This window comes from Mirounga leonina, unplaced genomic scaffold (genome assembly GCF_011800145.1).
Source record: "Mirounga leonina isolate KUSES-001 unplaced genomic scaffold, KU_Mleo_1.0 Mir_114, whole genome shotgun sequence".
NCBI classification, from domain to species: Eukaryota; Metazoa; Chordata; class Mammalia; order Carnivora; family Phocidae; genus Mirounga; species Mirounga leonina.
In genome coordinates this window covers 29,220,440-29,241,813 of record NW_023270265.1, presented here as the reverse complement: position 1 = coordinate 29,241,813, position 21,374 = coordinate 29,220,440, and the positions used below count along the sequence as shown (strand labels likewise).

The 21,374-nt window shown below is 43.8% G+C and overlaps 1 protein-coding gene across 10 annotated transcripts in view; it reads left to right on the top strand.

The window, feature by feature from the left end:
* The window catches only part of STN1 (STN1 subunit of CST complex), a 42,575-nt gene extending 25,020 nt beyond the window's left edge, over positions 1-17,555 (top strand). For 7 of the 10 annotated variants that reach the window (XM_035028551.1, XM_035028534.1, XM_035028580.1 and 4 more), the window contains 3 exons: positions 4,381-4,503; positions 7,255-7,327; positions 16,775-17,555. In XM_035028551.1, the coding sequence (XP_034884442.1) occupies positions 4,381-4,503; positions 7,255-7,327; positions 16,775-16,935 (357 nt within the window). In that variant the 3' untranslated portion in view covers positions 16,936-17,555. The remainder of the gene's footprint in view (positions 1-4,380; positions 4,504-7,254; positions 7,328-16,774) is intronic. The other 3 variants (XM_035028559.1, XM_035028596.1, XM_035028590.1) reach the window with 3 other exon arrangements.
* The last annotated feature ends 3,819 nt before the right edge of the window (positions 17,556-21,374 follow it).

The window sequence follows — 21,374 nt, the reverse complement described above, 5'->3', positions numbered from 1 at the left end:
CTGTTTTCATATCTCAGGATATCACTGGTATCTACTTGTTTGCCTACCTATTCCTCTGCCAGAATTTAAATTTTACAAGGGCAGAGGTCTTCTCTATCTTGTTCTTCGCTCTCTAGAACCATGGCCTAGAACAGGGCTGCCATAAACTAAGTTCTTGATGCTTATTTGTTGGTTGAAGGAATGAAGTTTTTAAAAATTTAAATAGTCCCCAGAAGTATCTAGTTAAAAGTAAGTTTCCTTCCCATCCTCCCTCCTACCCTCTTTCCCCAGAGACAAGCACCATTACTAGTCTCATGAGTATCCTTCCAGAGAGAGTCTGTGCATTTATAAACTAGGAGTAGTTATATTCTCCCCCCTTTTTTACACAATTGGTAGCATGCTAAACTCTGATCTCTACCTAGCTTTTCACTGAACTGCATGTCTTAGCCTTTCCTAGCCATACATATGGATTTGCCACTATAATAATCTTTTGTTACATGTACCGTAATTCATTTAACCAGTCTCTCCATTTCTGGACTGTTTAGAAGTTTTCCGATCTTTTGTCATTACCAGCAGGGCTGCCGTGAATACCTTGTTAGGTAACATAAGTTATTCCCCGTGATTCTGGTGGAACAGACACCGGGTCCTCATCCTGACCTCCTAGGCGACGGCCACTGCGTCTCAGTTTCATTCACGAACCTAATTACCTCCTGCTGGCCGCAGGCTGTGTGCCCTGTGACCCGCGATGTCATTCGCAGAGACAGGGATAGCGTGTCAGGGGACGCCCAGGTGGAGAGGGCCCGGACTAGCCGCTGCCTTCTGCCCTCCTGGGCTCCTTCGCAGGTGGGGTCCCGCAGCTGTCCGCAGGATTAAGCTTCCTCCCAATTAGTCGTTCAGAGGCGGCTCACCGCCAAGTTAGCCTCCTAGCACTTGTGACCACTCTGTCGGCCTGTTGGGAAGGAAACTGAAGCTTAGCAAAGACCACATTCTTCCCGTGAACCCATTCTTCTGTAGGAGCCACAATTAAGTAGAGAGACTTTGAGGATTCTCTGAAGGTTCCTCCATTCAAAACGACCGTGGGGAACTTTTGGCGTGACATCTTTTTGAAAATGCTCAGAGCAGAAACTTGTTGTCTGCCCAGTCAGGTATGTTTAAAGAGAAATGAATGTGGCACTTTGTTTTGTCTTTGGAAACTTTTTCCCATCAATTATGAATTATTCCCTCACATGACTGTGGTTGGGGAGGTCAGCATCATTAAGTTGAATTCTGTTTAATAGAGCCTAGGAGACTAAGGATGCTTTACAGTGATGGTGAAACCCTAGATCCTTTGGCACTTTCTGTTGTCATACAGATGAAAGCTTCACAAAAAATCATTGTAATAGTGTTATATAGTTTAGAGGCCAGGGGAGAGAGGGTTTGAATGTCATCCCCCCGCCTTTCTTTTTCCGTAGTGGCCCTTCTTAGCAAATCCAGAAACATGATAAGCAGACCTTGCAAAACCATTGTTTCTTTGACAGCTGGATAAATGTAGAGTTTGTTTGAGAATGAAGACTATATATATATTTCAGAGATCCACCCAGTTCCTGACCTGTGGCTGGGAGAGGCCTGCTCAGGCTCAGCATGTTCAGCCAGTTACTGTTTCTCTCTCTGTGCATTTGGTTTCCCGAATCAGATGAGCCTTGTCTTTAGAAAAAGACAAGAAGGACACAAATCCCAGGCCAAGCCAAGCTGCTGGCTAGCAGAGATGATTGGAGGCCTTCCCCCTGAGATTGTATCATTAGAACCAGTAGGGAGATATGTTCTGAGGTCAGCCGAGGCAAATGTTTTTGGAAAGGAAGTTTCACATACTGTTTATATTCACAGAGCCTTTTCTGTTGGGTCCTTCTTGTTCACAGCTGAAACTGTGCTTTTAGTCTCACAGTCCTAGCACACTGTCCTTCTGCTCCCTGAGCTTACAGAAATCTGGGAGGAGGAACTGAGCTTTTTGTGTGGTCTGGGGATAACCAGGAGTCATTTCTAATGATGGCAGTAATCATGCAACAATCATTTTTAGGCTCCAGTTTATTTCTATCTTGGTAAGAGCTGTAATAAACTCAAGCCTTAGGATCCTGGTATTAAATTTACTGAAAAGATGAATTTCCTTAGAATTATGAAGATTAAGTGGCTTTAACTGTTTCGTGGGAGAGTCTGTTTTGGGTTGATTGTGCTTCCCCTAATAAATACAGCTTTCCCTGAAGGCCCCAGAATACAAGGCTGTGTGACTGAGTATTGCTAGGTGAGTTGTTTATTCTAAACACACTCACATAGATTTTCTGCCCGTGGGAGTCATCACATAGTTCTTGGCCTTATTCTGCCTTCAGGGAACGGATGCTGTCATAACTTGGAATGTTTGTCAACTTTCAGGCCATAATGTTCTAATGACCAGGTGCTCCAGCTTGTTGACTATTAATTTAATTAAGAGTATTAGATCACGGGGGCGCCTGGGTGGCTCAGTTGGTTAAGCGACTGCCTTCGGCTCAGGTCATGATCCTGGAGTCCCTGGATCGAGTCCCGCATCAGGCTCCCTGCTCGGCAGGGAGTCTGCTTCTCCCTCTGACCCTCCCCCCTCTCATGTGCTTGCTCTCTCTCATTCTCTCTCTCTCAAATAAATAAATAAAATCTTTAAAAAAAAAAAAAGTATTAGATCACGATCCTGGAGTCCTGGGATCGAGTCCCACATCAGGCTCCCTACTCAGCAGGCAGTCTGCTTCTCCCTCTGACCCTCCCCCCTCTCATGTGCTCTCTCTCTCTCTCACTCTCTCTCTCTCAAATAAATAAATAAAATCTTTAAAAAAAAAAAAAATAACAGTATTAGACTGTCCTCTTCAGGCCAGGGGAGCGTGTTTGTGAAACGTCACTAGGATCCATTAGATTAAAACAGTGCCTCTTTGGAAGGCCTTTTCTAGAAAGAGAGGGTTTCTTTGGGGATGCAGTGGTCAACGCTTGAAGCCATTTGGGGGTTTGTTTCCTTTCCCTATCACGTGCAGGAAATGTCATCAGCAGATCACAAGCAAGCTCTCTCTTTCAGCATCTGTGGGTACTGTCCCAGATAGGCTTCATCAGCATTCTTTTTTTTTTTTTTTAAAGATTTTATTTATGAGAGAGAGCGAGAAAGAAGAGAGAATGAGTGGGGGGAGGGGCAGAGGGAGAAGCAGGCTCCCCGCAGAGCAGGGAGCCCAATGCGGGACTCGATCCCAGGACCCTGGGATCATGACCTGAGCCGAAGGCAGACGCTTAACTGACTGAGCCACCCAGGTGCCCCTTCATCAGCATTCTTCATTAGGGGTAGGACTTGGCCTTCAAATGCTTTTTTAGAAGCTTTGCCTTGTTTCTTTGGTGCTGTCATCTTTTAAGTATCTTGACAATTTTCTGTCACATTAAAAATGGGTGTGTACCTTGAAGGACAGTTGTTCACTGCTTTGTTTCAGAAATGGACTGAAAATCCCCAGTGGAATAATAAAAAGGATACCTCCTCTATAATGGGGTATTTACTTCCCATTCATTACACGGATGTCTTATTAGTTACCCACTGTGTGCCAGGGAGGAGGTGGCCAAGTTGAAATAAAGTCCCCAACTCAGTAAGCTTACAATTTAGTTAACCATGGTAGGACATAGCTGAAGGCCCAGCTTCCTTGGGAACAAGAAATAGGGTGAACTGGTAACTCTGCGTAAACCCATGTCTTGGAGGAGAAATACTGAAATTGAGGAGATAGAAAACCGAGAGCAGCAGAGGTTCCTTTCCATGCGGTCTGGGACCCCTCTGCCTTCAGCCCCATGGACCCGCCTCGGACAGACAGGTCTCCGTATGGCTGTTTGCCTCCATTTAAAATAAGGAGACTACTTAATACTTTGTACATCCTAGAATCCCCAACTTTATTTCAGTATGTGTAAAATTCTCTGAAGTCCTTAGGAAGAGATTATATATAGCCATAATTTTAATGAAAAAACTGAGCTAATATACATGTACAGTGTTTTGGCTCTGAATTAAAAAAAAAATCAAAGATTATCTTTTTGTTTAGGAAACTAATTCTACCAAAAGCAGCATGGGAATAGAAGTAATTTTAAATGTTCAAGACATATAAACTACATACTCCAAAGATTCTCTTCTTGATTTTCCATTTCATACTGTAAAATTGAACCACATCGCAACTAAGGTATGGAACAGTTATCAAGCATGATCCTACCTGAGCAAACTTCCCAGGCCTGTTTAACTACCATCCTGCTGGGCCACACACCTGCATCATTTTGACTCAGCAGATAAAAAGCCTGTTGGGTGAATTCATAAACCAGTTGGTCCAGGGAGTTACTCTCAGATGCTGTAAGACGGGACTTAACTTCTTTTTCTTTTTCCTCTTCCTACAGGGGGATTCTAAGAAGGACACCACTTCCAAGGCAATTCATAGTATATTTAAGAATGCAATACAGCTGCTTCAGGAAAAAGGATTTGTTTTCCAGAAAGATGATGGTTTTGATAAGCTATACTATGTAAGAGACCTGCAACTTTTTTTTTTTTTTCCTTCGTAGCTTCGATCACTATATTCATTTGTTAGGAATACCTATTTACTATTTTTAAAATTCATTAAGGGCGTTCATAAAATAAGGACTGAAAGTCAGCCCTTCTCTTTCCCCAAGGTGCCATTTCTTTTTAAAGATTTTATTTGTGTATTTTAGAGAGCACAAGTGGGAAGGGGCAGAGGGAGAAGGAGAAAGAATCTGAAGTAGACTCTGTACTGGGCACAGAGCCCAATGTGGTGCTTGATCCCATGCCCGGGAGATCACGACCTGAGCCAAAACCAGTCGGACACTTAACCCACTGAGCCACCCAGGCGCCTGCCCCCCCCCCACCCAGCTGCCATTTTTAACAGTATGTCCTTCTAGACACTTACCTGTGCATTTACAAATGTACACGTATAGATGCTTCTGTGGCTTTTTTGTTTTTCCCCCCAAAAGTGATTGTCCTGCAAATCAGGACTTCTCAGCCTTAACACTGGGCCAGATGGTTCTTTGCTGTGGGTGGCTTTCCTTTGCATTGTGGGAGGTCTAACAGCATCCCTGGCCTTTATTCACTAGATAGCAGTAGCAGCCCACCGACTTGTGACAACCAAAAATGTCTCTGGACATCGCCAAGTGTCCCCTGGGACAGTTGAGAACCACTGCTGTAAATAATGCCTGGCAGTTTTGGGGGGTGGGGTACCAAAATAGCACATCACAGGCATCTTTCCATTTTAGTACTTCTAAATCTCCCTCAATCTTTTTGGCCTCGCATGGTATCATGGGTTCTTGCCCTACACTTCTAACCCCTTCTTTCTGGTGGACATCGGTGTTGATTCTGAGTTTTGCTTTCATAGATAGTGTTGCTATGGCTACCTTTGTGAATTCACGTAAGCATTTCTGTAAGATTTGTTCTTAAAAGAGGAATTGCCATGCAAAGGACATGTATCTTTAAGCATTTGGTCAGCACAGTCTGATTGACCTCCCGGAAGGCGATACTCACGGACATTCCCACCAGGGGTACAAGGGCCTGCTTGCCTCATACCTTCAGAGTTAAAGGTTCACCTCTTGCTGCCTACCTTTAATACTCGGGGGTGGGGCGTGCTTTCGGTGACAATGGGCTTCCTCGTGATGGCTGATATCAGCAGCGTAGATGTGGCTTCAGTCACGAGTGATTCTCCTGGAGGCGGATCAGAATTCCGAGGAGTCCCAGAAGTCTCACTCTTTACAGACATGATGCTGGAGGGGAATCTTTCCTTAATAGGACATTTTCTTGATGTTGGTTTACTCTAGTGATTCCCCATTTTAGAGAGGTTTTTAAAATTAATATATGTTTTAAATACTATATGAGTAAAACTTTTAAGGTTTATTTTTTTTTATTTTTAGGTAATCTCTATACCCAAGGGATGCCTGGGTGGCTTAGTTGATTAAGCATCTGTCTGCCTTCAGCTCGAGTCATGATCCCAGGGTCCTGGTATCAAGTCCCACATCGGGCTCCTCACTAAGCGGAGAGCCTGCTTCTTCCTCTGCCTGCCACTCCCCCTGCTTGTGCTCCCCATTTCTCTGACAAATAGATAAAATCTTAAAAAAATCCCTACACCCAACGTGGGGCTTGAACTCACTACCCTGAGATCAAGAGTTGCATGCTCTACCCACCATCGGGCTCTGGGTTGGCCCCCTGTGTCTGTAAAACGTGGCTTTTCCTGGGCAGCAGCCAGGGCTGAGGTGTGGCGGGGCTAGGGCACTTCCTCCTGTGAATCAGTGTGAGCTGGAATGGGTGATCAAGCAGTAATAGCTCTTTTCGTCTGCAGAACCATCCCTCTTCTCTCCTCCCTTCCACCTCCTTCTCCCAGGCCGTAGGTTTCTGTTTTCTCGGGGAAGTAGTTGTCATGGCGATGTGGATACTTCTGTTTGTGTAGTGCTTTCCTCCTTCGGCAGCTCTCACTCCCATTACCTTAGTTAATCTTCACAATAACCTTGTGAGTCAAGATCCCCATTCGTCCTAAAGTCTGGTCACACAATTCCTGATACATGTGTTTGTCTGCATGCTTTTTTTCCCCCCTTCCTTCCTCTTTTCCTTCCTTCCTCTCTCTCTCTTTTTTTCTTTTTTTGTTTTTAGATTTACTGTGGAACATGAAGTTGAAACTCAGATGGTTACTTGGCTTCCCTCAAACTGGAGCCGGTTGAGAAAGGAGCTTAGTTATGTTTGCCTTTGAGACAGAAAGTGTTTCTGTAGATGAGCTGGATGTACTCTCTTGCTAGCTTTTCCTGACAGTTTTTATTTCATTTATTTTTCTTTGGGGTTGGGAGAAAAAAGAGTACTAATGAGACATGAGACAGGTATCAGGGCCCAGAGGAAGGAGCCCTGGTTGGAGATTGAGACTTTGATCACTTGTGTCTCCCTTTGAATATAAAGATGAGTAAGAGAAAAGAATGTATGACGAATATTTGAGAAGACAGTTGCTCCTTAAAAGTATGGAATTTCAGTTTTTCTTGATATCATGGTCCAGGTAAACCACCTTCCAAGGGAGTGTGCCTCTGGGCCAACTACAAAGCAGTGAGCTGCTTAGGGACAGAGCTGGTTTGACAATAGGCCAAGTATCAAAAAAAGTCTTGTTTGTGTAGGGATGGTAATTACTGTGAAATTTTTAAAAACTATCCTAAATACTAATCTGGGAGGCTGGGTTACACAACCACTTCCTTACTTAAGAATGCTCTCTCTCCTGTCCTGTTTTTCCCATTTAGGTAACCAGAGAAGACAAAGAACTGCACAGAAAGATCCACCATATCATTCAAGAAGATTGCCAGAAACCAAATCGTAAGTGGTGGAATGTACATGTATGTGGCGTCCTGGTGCACTGGAGGGGGATGTTCCCTCCCAGAGAACACTGGATGGAGAGTCAGGAGACCTGGGGCTTTCCCCAGTAGTGACTTGGAAATATGATTGGTCCAGACACCTGCCTTCTCTGAGCCTCAGTCTCTTCTTCTGTACCGTGAGCGTTAGACTCTCACAGTTGTTCTGACCTTAGCTCATGTACTTGACCCTGGAGCTTCTTTAAACATGCAGTGCTCAGGTCCCAGCCCTGGGGATGCTGATTCATTAGGGGCTGGGATAGGAGCTGGCCGGGGCAGCGTCTCAGGTCACTGCAGTACAGTGAGGTAAGCTACCAGGCTAGGACTTTTCTTGACCTTCTGGTTCTCATGTTCTCTCTGATTTGTCTTCTTCTACTCTTGCCTCTCATCTTTGAATGCAGACGAGGCAGTTTCCTCTCTTCTGACATCAGGCCTTTCTGTGTTAGGAGAAATGGTTCTAGACATTACAGTTTATGATTAGTGTAATTTAGTCATCTTAGAACCTGATAATTTGCAGAAGAAATGGTTTAAAATACAGTTGGTTTTAGTGGAGTTAGGTCAACCCCTAGTGGTTAGAATCTCAAACTGTAGCTAGTCTGACAACAGACATTACCGTTTTCACACTAGTTAGAAAGAGGAGAAAGCACTACTCCTATCTTTAAATCCTATGTAAACTGATTAGACTTCAAGGTGACTTTTCAAAGTCTGTCTTTTGTCAAACATATGCTGATAATGAATGTTGGCTTTTGTCAACAAGGAAGGCTGGGAGAGAAGGGGAAAGAGTTGTGAATGACTGCAGTTCTCCTCAGCCTGCTTGCTTTCTCTCCAAAGAAACCCACCCCCAGCCCTTTCAGCCCCTCCATCCCTGGGGCCTGGCCCTGCTCCAGTCTGAGTCAGCGGGCGGAGCTGGGCCAGGTCTCCGGCCCTGGTATTTATGGTATGCAGCCCTACTTAGTCTTTAAGAACCCATGAGGTCAGATCCCAGAATGGTGTGACAACAGATCTTAAAATAAACTGAAAGCAATCTATTACTTTAATGCAAAGTTTCTGGCTTTTGTTCACATCATTTAGAACAACAAGGATGAGTCTCCTTGAGTTGGGGGAGAACCTGTCCATCCACAATTTAGGGAGCTTTAAAGAGCAGTGAACTGTGGAGTTCCTCAACCAACAAGAGACAAGAGACGAGAGGCTGCTCCCTAGATAGACTCCCTGCACCCATCCTCTTCATCAGCCACCTGGCCAGATCCTTACTTTGATCTGCACTAGGAACAGGATGGATTGAAATAATCCCAGTGCCTGGTGAAGCAAATGAAAGGAGCTCACACTGCATTTCTCAGGAGAGCCAAACTGCCTGGTGGCCTGAGAGTCTGCAAAAGTGGCAGGTTTTCCTTCCCCTCCTAACCCCCAGACCCGCCCCGGCCCTGGCGAGTGTGTGTCGAGGTGGACCCCCTGTGCCCCTCAGTCTGTATGTGGGGGCCTCTGACAGCTGTAAGCCAGGCCCCAGAACTGGGAAACTCCGAGGAGCTGAACTCTGGAGCATGAGGAACTGAGAATGCCAGGAAAAATACCTCGTAGGGACTGTCTTGGCATCTGTTGTGACCACTCGTCCTAGAAAATATGTGTGACATTATATATATATATGTACATATATATGCATATACATATACATATATATATATATTCTGAGTAATCATGTATGGACATGGTAAAAGACAGTGCAAAGTGCACACAGAAAATCAGAATCCCTCCCAACCCCAAGCCCCAGACTCTATGTTCCCTCGTCCAAAGCCAGTGGGTGTTACTAGTTTCCCACTTGTCGTTCTAGAGAGGTTATATACACGTGCAAGCATATTGGTATAGTTTTTTTTAAAGAAGCCCCACAAGTAAAGGTTAGCGAGCGATACTCAGTGGTCCACACCTTGTATCTTAAATCTGACGTTGGCTTCTAGAAGTCATTCAGCAGCAGCACATCCGACACTGCCTCAGTCTTAATACCACACAGGATTCCATTATACGTATAGATAGATCTTCAGCCTCTCAATCATTCCTACTGAGCCTTTAGTGTGTTTCTGACCTTTTGTACAAAATACAGCATTGAGTTTTTCCTTATCAGGATGATCAGTAGGATGTAAACTCTTTCGTCATTTAGGAGTATTTCAGTAAACGGATAAACTTAGAATAAGGAAAGGACTATAAACATGAAGCCTGTTTTCAGTCCCTAAAGCACTGATCCTGGGCTTGTTCAAAGACCGGCAGCATGGCAGAGTTGTGAAGAGCTGGGCCCTGGAGCCCTCTTGCCTGGGTTTGAATCCCAGCTCTGTCACTTTATAGCTGTGTGATCTTGGGTAAGTCTGTGCCTCAGTTTCTTTTTTTTTTTTTTAAAGATTTATTTGTTTATTTTAGAGAGAGAGCGTGTGTGAGTGGGAGGAGGGGAAAGGGAGAGAGGGAATCTCAAGCAGACTCCCTGCTGAGTGCAGAGCCTGACACAGGGCTCGATCTCACGACCCCGAGATCATGACCTGAGCTGAAATCAAGAGTCGGATGCTCAACCAACTGAGCCACCTAGGCACCCCTCTTTTTTTTTTTAGTTAAGTATAGTTGACCTACAATATTATATTAGTTTCAGGTGTACAATATAGTGATTTGACATTTATATACATTACAAGGTGATCACCATGATGTCTAGTTACCATCTGTCACCATACAAAGTTATTAAAATATTAATGACTGTAGTCCTATTTACATCCCTGTGACTATTTTATAACTGGAAGTTTGTATCTCTTAATCCCCTTCACCTATTTCATCCATCCCCTCAACTCTCCTCCTTCCTCTCTGGCAACCCCCAGTTTGTTCTCTGTATTTATCTGTATTTATGAGTCTGTTTCTGTTTTGTTTCTTGGTTTTGGTTTTTAGATTTCCACATATAAGTGACATCATATGGTATTTGTCTTTGTCTGACTTATTTCACTTAGCATAATACCCAAGTCTACCCATTGTTGTCGCAAATGGCAAGATCTCATTCTTTTTTACAGCTGAGTAATGTTCCATTGTGTATACACACCATATCTTCCTTATTCATTCATCTATCGATGGACACTTAGGTTGCCTCCATATCTTGGCTACTGTAAATAATGCTGCAGTGAATATAGGGGTGCATATATCTTTTAAACTAGTATTTTCATTTTCCTCAGATAAATACCCAGAAATAGAATAGCTGGATCACATGGTATTTCTATTTTTAATTTTTTGAGGAACCCCCACACTGTTTTGCACAGCAGCTGCACCAGTTTATGTTCCCACCAACGGTGCACGAGGGTTCCCTTTTCTCCACATCCTCGCCAACACTTGTTATTTCTTGACCTTTTGATTCTGGCCATTCTGACAGGTGTGAGGTGATATCTCATTGTAATTTCGATTTGCATTTCCCTGATGATGAGTGATGTTGAGCATATTTTCATGTGTCTGTTGGCCATCTGTGTGTCTTCTTTGTAAAAATGTCTACTCAGGTCTTTTTTGGGGGGCGCCTGGTTGACTGAGTGGTTGGGTGTCTTGAGTTTGGCTCAGGTCATGATCTCAGGGTCCTGGGATCAGTCGAGCCCCACGTCAGGCTCCCTGCTGAGGGAACCTGCTTCTCCCTCCCCCTCTTCTGCTCCCCCTGCTTGTGCTCTGCTCGCTCGCTCTCTGTCAAACAAATAAAATCTCTAGAAAAAAAATTGGATTGTTTGCTTTTTTGGTGTTGAGTTATATGAATTCTTTATATATTTTGAATATTAACCCCTTAAAGATCTATCATTCACAAATATTTCCTGTTCAGCAGGTGCCTTTTTGTTTTGTTGATGGTTCCCTCTCTGTGCAAAAGCTTTTTAGTTCAGTTTAGTCCCAATTGTTTATTTTTGTTTTCGTTTCCCTTACCTGAGGAGACAGATCCAAAAAATATTGCTAAGGCTGATGTCCAAGAGTTTACTGCTTATGTTTTCTTTTAGAAGTTTTATGGTTTCAGGTCTTACATTTAGGTCTTTATTCCATTTTGAGTTTATTTTTGTGTATGGTATAAGGAAGTAGCCCAGTTTCATTCTTTTGCATGTAGCTGTCGGCAGTTTTCCCAGCACCGTTTATTGAAGAGACTGCCATTGTATATTCTTGCCTCCTTTGTCATAGGTTAAGTGAATGTCTACACATGGGTTTATTTCTAGGCAGTCTGTTCTGTTCCATTGATATATGTCTGTTTTTGTACCAGTACCATACTGTTTTGATTACTACAGCCTTATAGAATAGTTTGAAATCTGAGGGCATGATACCTCCAGCTTTGTTCTTTTTCAAGATTGCTTTGGCTGTTTGGGGTCTTTTATGGTTCTGTTTTTGTTCTAGTTCTTTGAAAAATGCTGTTGGTGTTTTGATAGGGATTGCTTTGAATCTGTATTTTGCTTTTGGTAGTATGGACATTTTAACAATATGAATGCTTCCAATCCATGAACATAGAATGTCTTTTCCATTTATTTGTGTCATCTTCAATTTCTTTCATCAGTGTCTTATGGTTCTTAGAGTACAGATCTTTCATCTCTTTGGTTAAGTTTATTCTTAGGTATTTAATTCTTTTTGATGCTATTATAAATGGGATTGTTTTCATAATTTCTCTTTCTGATAGTTCGTTTTTAATGTATAGAAATGCAACCAATTTCTCTGTATTAATTTTGTATCCTGCAACTTTACTGAATTTGTTTATTAGTTCTAATGGATTTTTGGTGGAGTCTTTTGGGTTTTCTATATATAGTATCACATCATCTGCAAATGGTGACAGTTTTACTTCTTCCTTAGCAATTTCGATGCCTTTTATTTCATTTTTTTTCCTGATTGCTGTGGCTAGGGCTTCCAGTACTATGTTGACAAAGGTTTGCCTCATTGTCCTTATATGCAAAATGGGGATAATAATAGCACCCCCATGATGGGTTGTTATGGGGATTAAATACATTGGTAGAGTAGGAAGTACCAGCAATCTCTCTCCACTTAGACAACAATTGCATCTGCCTAATGTAACTATATTGGAACTCTGGAGTCTGCTGAAGGCCTGCAACTTCCAGGGGAAGGCTTGGAGGAGGGTAAATTGGGGATAATTTCAGTCAATTTTAGCTTTTAGTAGCAGATACCATTTCCTCAAGAAATGCTCAAGGGCATCCACTGTGGTGAAATGAAAGGACACTAGACAGTAACTCAGAGCCATGTGAAGAAATAGAGATCTCAGTAATGGTAAATACGTGGACAATTATAAAAGCTAATATAGCAATGGTTTATAACTTCACTTTTTGATTTCTGTATGATTAAGAGGCTAATACATTATGAAAAAATAATTATTAGTCTACTTACATTATTGTTGCCTTGGTTTTTAATTCCACATTTTGTTTTCTATATAATTTAAGAGACTAATGAATTTAAAAGAATACTTAGTTTATGTTCTTGGGCAACACAGTGTATAAAGATGTAATTTTGTGACATCAACAACCGAAAGATGTGGGGATAGAGCTGTAAAGGAGCAGAGTTTTTCTGTGTTGAAGTTAAATTGGAATACATTCAAATTAGGATGCTGAGTAATCCCCGTGGTAACCACAAAGAAAATAGCTATAGAATATGCACAAAAGGAAATAAGAAAGGAATTTAAACATTTCACTAAAAAAAAAAAAAAAAAAATCAGCCAAACACAAAAAGAATTCAGTAATGCAGGAAACAAAGGACAAAAAGTTACAAGGCATATAGAAAACAAATAGCAAAATGACAAAAGTAAGTCCTTCCCACCCCCCCACCCCCCCAACAGTAATTAGTTTAAACCTAAATGGATTTAACTCTCCACTCAAAAGACAGATTGGCAGAATGGATTAAAAAAACATGCTCCCAGGGTGCCTGGGTGGCTCAGTTGGTTAAGCGACTGCCTTCGGCTCAGGTCATGATCCTGGAGTTCCGGGATCGAGTCCCACATCGGGCTCGCTGCTCAACAGGGAGTCTGCTTCTCCCTCTGACCCTCCTCCCTCTCCTGCTCTCTGTCTCTCATTCTCTCTCTCTCAAATAAATAAATAAAATCTTAAAAAAAAAAAAATGCTCCCACTGTATGCTGTCTACAGAAGACTCACTTTAGATCCAAAGACAAATGGATTGAAAGTCAAAGGGTGGAAAAAGATACCCTGTGCAAATAAAAGTAACCAACAGAGAGCAGGAGTGGCTATACTAATATCAGTCAATACCAACTTTAAAACCAAAAAGTTTACAAGAGACTAAGAAGGGCACTATATATTATTAAAAGTTTTCAATACAGCAAGAAGATACAGCGACTATAAACATTTATGTACCTAAGGACAGACGATCCAAATAGATGGAGCAAAAGTTGAGAAAATTGAAAGGAGAAATAAATAGTTCTACAATCATAGTTGGGGACGTCAGTATCCTACTCTCAGTAATGGGTAGAACAAGCAGACAGAAGATAAGTAAGGAGATAGAGAACTTGAACACTACGAGAAATAAGCTAAATCTAACAGACCTACACAAAACACTCTCTCCAACAATAGAATATACATTCTTGTCAAATGTACATGGGGCATTTTCCAGGATAGACCATATGTTAGGCCACTAGTGAAGTCTGTAGATTTTAAAAAGTTACGATACAAAGAATCTTCTCTGACCACAATCGGATGAAGTTAGAAGTCAGTGACAAAACTGGAAAATTTAACAAATTTGTGGATATTAAACAACACTCTTAACTAGTAAATCGAAGAAATCACAAAGGACATTGGAAAATAGCTAGAGATGAATGAAAATGAGACTACAACATACCAAAACTTAGAGATGCAGCACTAAAGGGAACGTTATAGCTACAAACACATTAAAAAACAAGAGGGATCTCAAATCAAAACCTAACTTCTAACGATTTAAGAAACTAGAAAAAGAAGAACAAATTAAACCCAAAGCTAGCAGAAGAAATTAGAGCAAAAATAAATGAAACAGAGAATAGAAAATAATAGAGAAAATGAAACCAGAAGTTGGTTCTTCGAAAAAATCAACACAATTGCCAAACCTTTAGCTAGAGTGACTAAGAAGAAAGAGAAAAGACTCAAATTACTGAAATCAGAAATGAAAATGAGGACATTAGTACTGGTTCTCCAGAAATAAAGAAAGACTATGAAAGAGTGCTGTGAGCAATTGCATGCTAACAAACTGGATAACCAGATGAAATGGGCAGGTTCCTAGAAACACGGAACCTACCAAGACTGAATCACATAGAAAAAGGAAATTCAAGTAGAGCTCTAACTAGTAAGGAGATTGCATCAGTAACTAAAAATCTACCAACCAAGAAAAGCTCTGGACCTGATGGCCTCACTGGTGAATTCTACCAAACACTCAAAAACTAGAACCAGTCCCTCTCCCCATGTGACTGGAAGGTCCCTTGGTGAGCACCCTTCCCAAACAGCAGCATGGCCTTTCTGAAGAGATAGTTCAAGGCCTTCAGGGCAGTCAGGATCACATATGTCATATGTAAGTCCTCTTGAGCCCTGAGCTTGGGCATGCAGGCCCTGCAAAGACCGATTAAAAGCCAAGCAGTGGTGAGAGTACGGTGCTCCCCGTCTTCTGTGTGCAGGCCCAGTTTGGTTGGAGCCCCTTTCCACCCTCCAGTATCACCCTTCTCAGGAAGAGCTGAAGCTGCTCTAGAGCAGGGACTAGGTTATGTGTATCATCTTAGGTTATGGAGATGACAACAGAATCATAGTCATTCCCGTGTAAGGAGCACCTGCCACAGGCCTCCTTTGATCCCCACAGCCACCGGTGAAGTAGGTGATTTTCTCCTCGTCTTACAGAGGAGGAAACAGACCCAGAGACGTGAGCCACACTGCCCCTGTCGGAGCCAGTACTTGAATTCGGGTCTGGTGGCCTCTGGAGTCCGCTCTCCATCTGTCATTTGCTCCTCCTTGCTCAGCACTACACACACAGTAGGTGTTCAGGAAGTCTTTATTGAATGAATGTTGAAGGAACAGCCGGGAAACCAGTGAAGGTGGCAAGTTTTTCAACAGTAACCCCAACTGGGAGGGATAATGAGTGGACAGGGCCACTAGAGGTCAGAATTTAGCAAGTCTTTGTTAGCTCTGGAGCATGGTTTGGGATATTCTCTGACCTTTAGAGCTGGAAAGAACCCCAGAGGTGCCCTCACCCCCTTTATAGTCCCTCCCCCTCCTCATAGGTGAGAAAACTCGGGCTCAGAGATGCTGTGAGTTGCCCAAGGCCACAGAGATGCGCCACCTCCCAAACCATGCTTTGCCCAACACCACGATACCTCTATAATCACCTTCCTGGAGCCTAAAGCATTTTGTTCTCTGAAAACAACCTTCGGTGACTATGGCGCAGCAGGTGTGCCAGATGCTGGGGAGACAACAGAGGGGCCAAGCTTGGCCCTGCATGGCGCTCGAAGTGAATCTGGGGAGGCTTTGATTTCAGTAATGAGGTTTGACTTTGACTCAGAGTTACAAATGCATTTTACATCATGACCCAGTACATTATATTTACATATATATGTACATACACATATCAGATGTATTTTATATATATAAATATACATATTTTAAGTATGTATGAATATTTATATATATAAAAAGTTTCACAAAATAATACGCATTATATAATGCAGTGCATTTTGTAATTTCCTATTCCCGTCTTTCTTAATCTGTTGGTAAGGAAACAATTGCTAATCACAGCCCATTATGTTGATTTCATGACCCTCCGTAGTGGTCAGAACAGCACCGTGCATTCCACTACTCTAAATCATTGGTTTGAACTAGGAAAGAGGTTGCTAACCGTGAACTTTTATCATTGTATACCAAATGGTCTTGGGTTTTTTGGGGTGGAGGATAAGAGATTTCTAGAACGCAACCATCATAGACAGGACTGCTTGGAAGCCCAGGCAGAGAAGAATGAGAACAGATCTGTGGTCAGAATCCCTTGTCTAGGCTGTTAGGTCAGTCAGGACTTAACGGGAAAGAATCCGGAGGCTGCCGTAAACCAGCTCTGCTCTCAGTCTCAGGAGGGCTCCCACCTGGAAAGCTATGGGCTCGGCTCTGAATAGGAGCACTTGTACACGTACCTGCACTAGAGAAAAAAGATTTTAAAAATCCACTCAGTTACAGATAATCAATTATCGATTAGCAGCCCTTGAAGATTGAAGGCCTGAGTTCCTGAGCAGCGGGTCCACGTCATGTGGCGAAATAAGGGGCCTGAGAACAGGGCTTTTGTTTTGTTTCTGCTGGCAGTCTAAACCAGTGCATCTCCAACTTTACCGAGCTTAAGAATCACCAGCGGATCTGGTGAAAATGCAGGGGCAGGGCCGCGGAGGGGGAGGAGGGTCTGACAGGTGTGCCGAGCTTAGCCAACTGCCTTTTTCCAGCAGATGCAGAGAAGGGCTGCCACTTTCAGCACATCTTGGCCTGTGCTCGCCTAAGTGTCAGCCCAGACCTGAGTGAACGTGTGCTGCAGCAGGTGCTGGAGCTCCTAGAGGACCAGAGTGACATCGTCAGCACCACTGAGCACTACTACACCGTGTTCTGAGCAGAGGCCTTCCGATGGCGTGGGCGGCCCGGGCCAAGTAAGACAACGAGCAGGTGCTGGGCGCTCCCAGGCTCAGATCTGAAGCATCACGCAGAGGCTTATAGGTCTGGTGTCAGTGATCTCGTAATAAACTGTGAAATATGGTCATGTAAGGCATGGAATTCGGCATAAATTCTGCAGGCTGCCCTCTAGCTGCTGTATCCATGGGATAAAGTAATTTATCTCAGCCATGACATAGAAGAAGAAAACCCTCCCTGTTGACCTCCTGCCTGGACCGGGCCTTACTCTTAGAGCAGAAGGGAGGGAACACTGTTGGTGGCTGAATTGGTGTGTATGTGGCTTGAGGCTCTGTCACGGTAAAGGGATGTCACATGGTAAAGTGAAGTGAAGAGCATCTAGCCAGATCACACAGACCTAAAACATTTGAAAACTTCAGACTATTGCATATGTTCTTGTAGGCCTCTTTCAGTGGTTAAGAACCTAGTGTTAAGAACTCCTCCTTGGATGAGTATTACTCACCTATGATTTCCACGGATCAAGTACCAGAGGTGGGTCCTGAGTCCTGGGATGAATGTTGTTTACAGACCCACCCAGAGATGGGAATAAATGGATCCAAGGCATGGCTCTGTGTTGGTCATTTTCCTTTCCTTTTTTTTTTTTTTTTTTTTTTTTTTAAAGATTTTATTTATTTACCTGACAGAGCACAAGCAGGCAGAGTGGCAGGCAGAGGGAGAGAGAGAAGCAGACTCCCCGCTGAGCAGGGATTCCCCACTTGGGGCTCAATCCCAGGACCCTGGGGTCATGACCCGAGCCGAAGGCAGCCGCTTAACCGACTGAGCCACCCGGGCGCCCCTTTCCTTCTTTTCCTTATGAACTAAGAGTTGTCTCAGTACATTTCCCTACACTTGACATACGTGACTAAAGACATTGTCCTTTAATGCCCTGAAGTCCTTGGAGGCTCTCAGCCAATTGCCTGGCTGGTAGACATTATTTTCAAGGTTACCACTGAATGTGCAGGGCATTCTGACCCCATCCAGACAAAGACTCTGTATTTGCCCGGACAGGTGATGGAGTCATGCTGTTGCCAGGAATGGCAAGGTAAAGGGAAAAAACCTGAGGTATGTGGTAGGCTTGTTCTAACAGCTAAATGACAAATCCAGCCAGCAAAATAAAGTATGTGGAAAGATTTGGAGTTAATTACAGTCATTTCAAAAAGGCACATCTGCCTCCGTCTGCTACATTTGCTCTTGACGTAATAAGCTCTCAGTGGCTCTGCTGGAGAGCCTGCAGGCCTCGAGTTCTGCTCTATGTGGAAACGGAGTGGCTTTTTATACTTAGAATTTGGCTGCAGTTTCATATGTCAGGCTGAGAGCTAGTACCAACAGATTGCTTCCTGTCGTGGACTTTCCTGCCTTGATTCAGACATCTGCCCTATTTCTAACAGCCGTTTACCCAGATGGCTGCCCTGTGTCCTCCATGCATTCAGATGCGTCCCCGTGGCACGGGGTCTACCTGGAATAACACCCCAGCTGTCTTCCTTGGTAACAGCAGATGTTCCTTACTGAATACTTCTTGAGTTATAGGGCTGCCCAGGAAGGAGTCTTGAATCAGCAACCCCACTTCCAGGGTTTATCCCAAGGAGATGATCAGACAGGTGTGAAAGGATGGATACAAGATTCCCATTGCTGCGTAATTTAGAGTTCTATAATTGGGAAAAATAGTTACCCATGAGGAAAAATTCATTATGATACACGTACACAGTAAAATACTGTGCAACTATTAAAAGACGGAGTAGACAGATACTCTTGCTATGGAACACTCTTCCCAAGAAAACGGAGTTACAGATCTGTTTATATAGTATACTAGTGATCTAAAACGCCTTGTAAGTGTGTATCGAGAGAGAGAGAGTTTCTGCATGTACATCGCTATAGATGTGGCACGTGGATACACCTACACACAGTTGATCACTCCCCCCTTCTAGAAATACTTTCTGCACTTGGCTTTTGGGACACCACACCCTGGGTGCTCTTTCCCCATCTCCTTTTTCTGGTCTTCTGTCTCCCTGAGGGCTTGGGGTTCAGTCTCGGCCTTCGTTCCTGTGCAGCGACTCCCTTGGACATCTTCACCGGTAGCGTGGCTCAGACCGTACATAGGCTGACAGACCCACCGCGTTTTATCCAGGCCCCCATGTGCGCAGCTTCCCACCGACCTCTCCGCTTCGGTGTCTGAAAGAGCCCACCCACGTGCCCACAACCATGTGCCTAGTCACCCCTGCCTGAGGACTTGCTCCTTCTGAAGATTTTCCTGATTCAGAAGATGGCGCCCCATCTTTCCAGTTGTGCAGGTCAAACACTCCACATCCCACCTGTCCACCAGTCACCTTCTCTCTACCTTCTAGATACTTCTAGAATCTAACTTCTCCTCACTGCTGCTCTACCACTTGGAGTATTACAGTTGCCTCCTGACTCAACTCCCGCCCCGGCCCCTCGTCACTTCGTTCTCCACACGTCCGCCAGAGCGATCTGTTCAACTGAAGCCAGATTCTCGCCTCCTGTGGGTCTTCACTTGAGCGTCACCCTCTTGCAAAGGCCTGCCCCGATCCCTCTTTTGCTAAGTAGAACCAACCCCTTCTCCATCCTTCCCAGGACTCTTCAGTACTTAACTTTTCTCCACAGTACTTGTCACCATGCAACACATTCCATATAGTTCTTCCTTGCTTTGTTTATTATCTGTCTCCCCGATAGCAGAAATGCTCCGTGAGGGCAGGACTCCCTCTGTTCTGTTTCCTGCCGTGTCCCCTGCATCTAGAGCAGTGCCTGGCATATCTTTCCAGCCATACCACTCCTGTGTATGTGCCTGGCTGCCCTCTACCTGCAAGGATCTTCCTTTCTTTCCTGGGGGCTTTCTCCAATGTCTTGGAGGGCTGTTCAGGCTGGAAGTGCTCAGAATTAAACCCACTGGGAGCAGCCTCACCCAGTGGGACCTGGGATATAAATACCCCAGCTCCCTTGCCCTTCAAATGAGGTCTCTGAGGCACGTGTTCTACACCATTTTCCAGAGTTTCTCTGTGGGATTAATCTCCATCCACCCACAGTAGCAGCTAACTTGACAGCCACTCTTAATTGGCTGCCTTACCCTCCCTGTCTTCCCCACTCCCCATTAGTATTTGCTGCACCTCCCAGATGAATTGCTTCCTTGCCAGTCCTTGTCTCATGGTAAGCTTCTGGTTGATCACAAATAACACCATGTTCCCAAGAACATTTGAGAAATGCTGTATGAATAATTATATATATATACACACACACACATATATATCAAGCAGAGATTACTAGAAAAACCAAAGTGACCCACTTGTTACTCCTGAAAGGTGAGCTATCAGATGCTTTTTAAAAAGCTACATATCTCTATTTGATATTTTTACAATTAGCAAGTATCGTTTCTACAAAAATAATAAAGCTGTTTCTCACTCCCCATCCCACACTCACACAACCTGAATGATGAGCAAACCGAAAATAAGATGGACCTTATACCCCGTAGCAACATAAGAACTCTGAGAAGATGAGGGGAGCCCTTGGAAAATTATCTGGGGCTAACTATAGTTGGGTCATTGCTCATGCGCTAAAGAGCCACCAAAGGCTTCCCCTGAAGAAGAGGGAAACTGAGCCAACATCCTGGCTCTTAGTGTGCACATTTCAGGAGGCATGAACACTGCATATAGTTTATGGAAGCAGGAAGACAAATAGTGCTACTGTCTTGTCGGGGTTTGTTTGAAGCTCTGTGATTCTCTCCATCTGGTAAACCACCAGTGCTTCTCATCCCTAAAAGACACTTCTTTCTAATTATTTTCCCCTCTGATAGTGTGCCAGGACACTGGCCGAGAGAAAGCCAAGTGGAAAGAAGTCTATTCAGTGATGAGGAACCCAAGATGTGGTGCCAACGATTGAAACCAAGCAAACTTGTAATTTTCCGTCGGGGAAAGCGTCCACACTTTCTTAATAGTGTGGTTTCCCCTCTACAAGTGGCCGCTATGGCAGTTCCCCAGAGAAGCATCTCATTGTTTCCTGACTAGATTAATGTGAAGCATATGGGCAGACTCCGAATGACCGGGATGAGGCTTGCTTGGGAAGCCAGCAGCAGGCGCCGGGAGGAGAGTGGGACCATCCCAAAGGGAAACGGTGCCCATGGATGAAGAACCTTGCAATCGAGTTCATATTCGCATGACAGTCTCCTCTAAATGCAAGCCTGAACTCCCACACAAGTGAGTTTTTATATAGTGCAGGATTTAGTTTTAAATACAGCCTATTTTTATTGAACTCCTATTAAATAAACCCAGACAGATAAGTCACAGCACAAGGCTGTGTTCACAAGAACTCTAAATCAGACCCCAAATTCCTGAAGAGACCGAAGTCTTTCCGTGTGTGTCAAATTAAAGTGCTAGG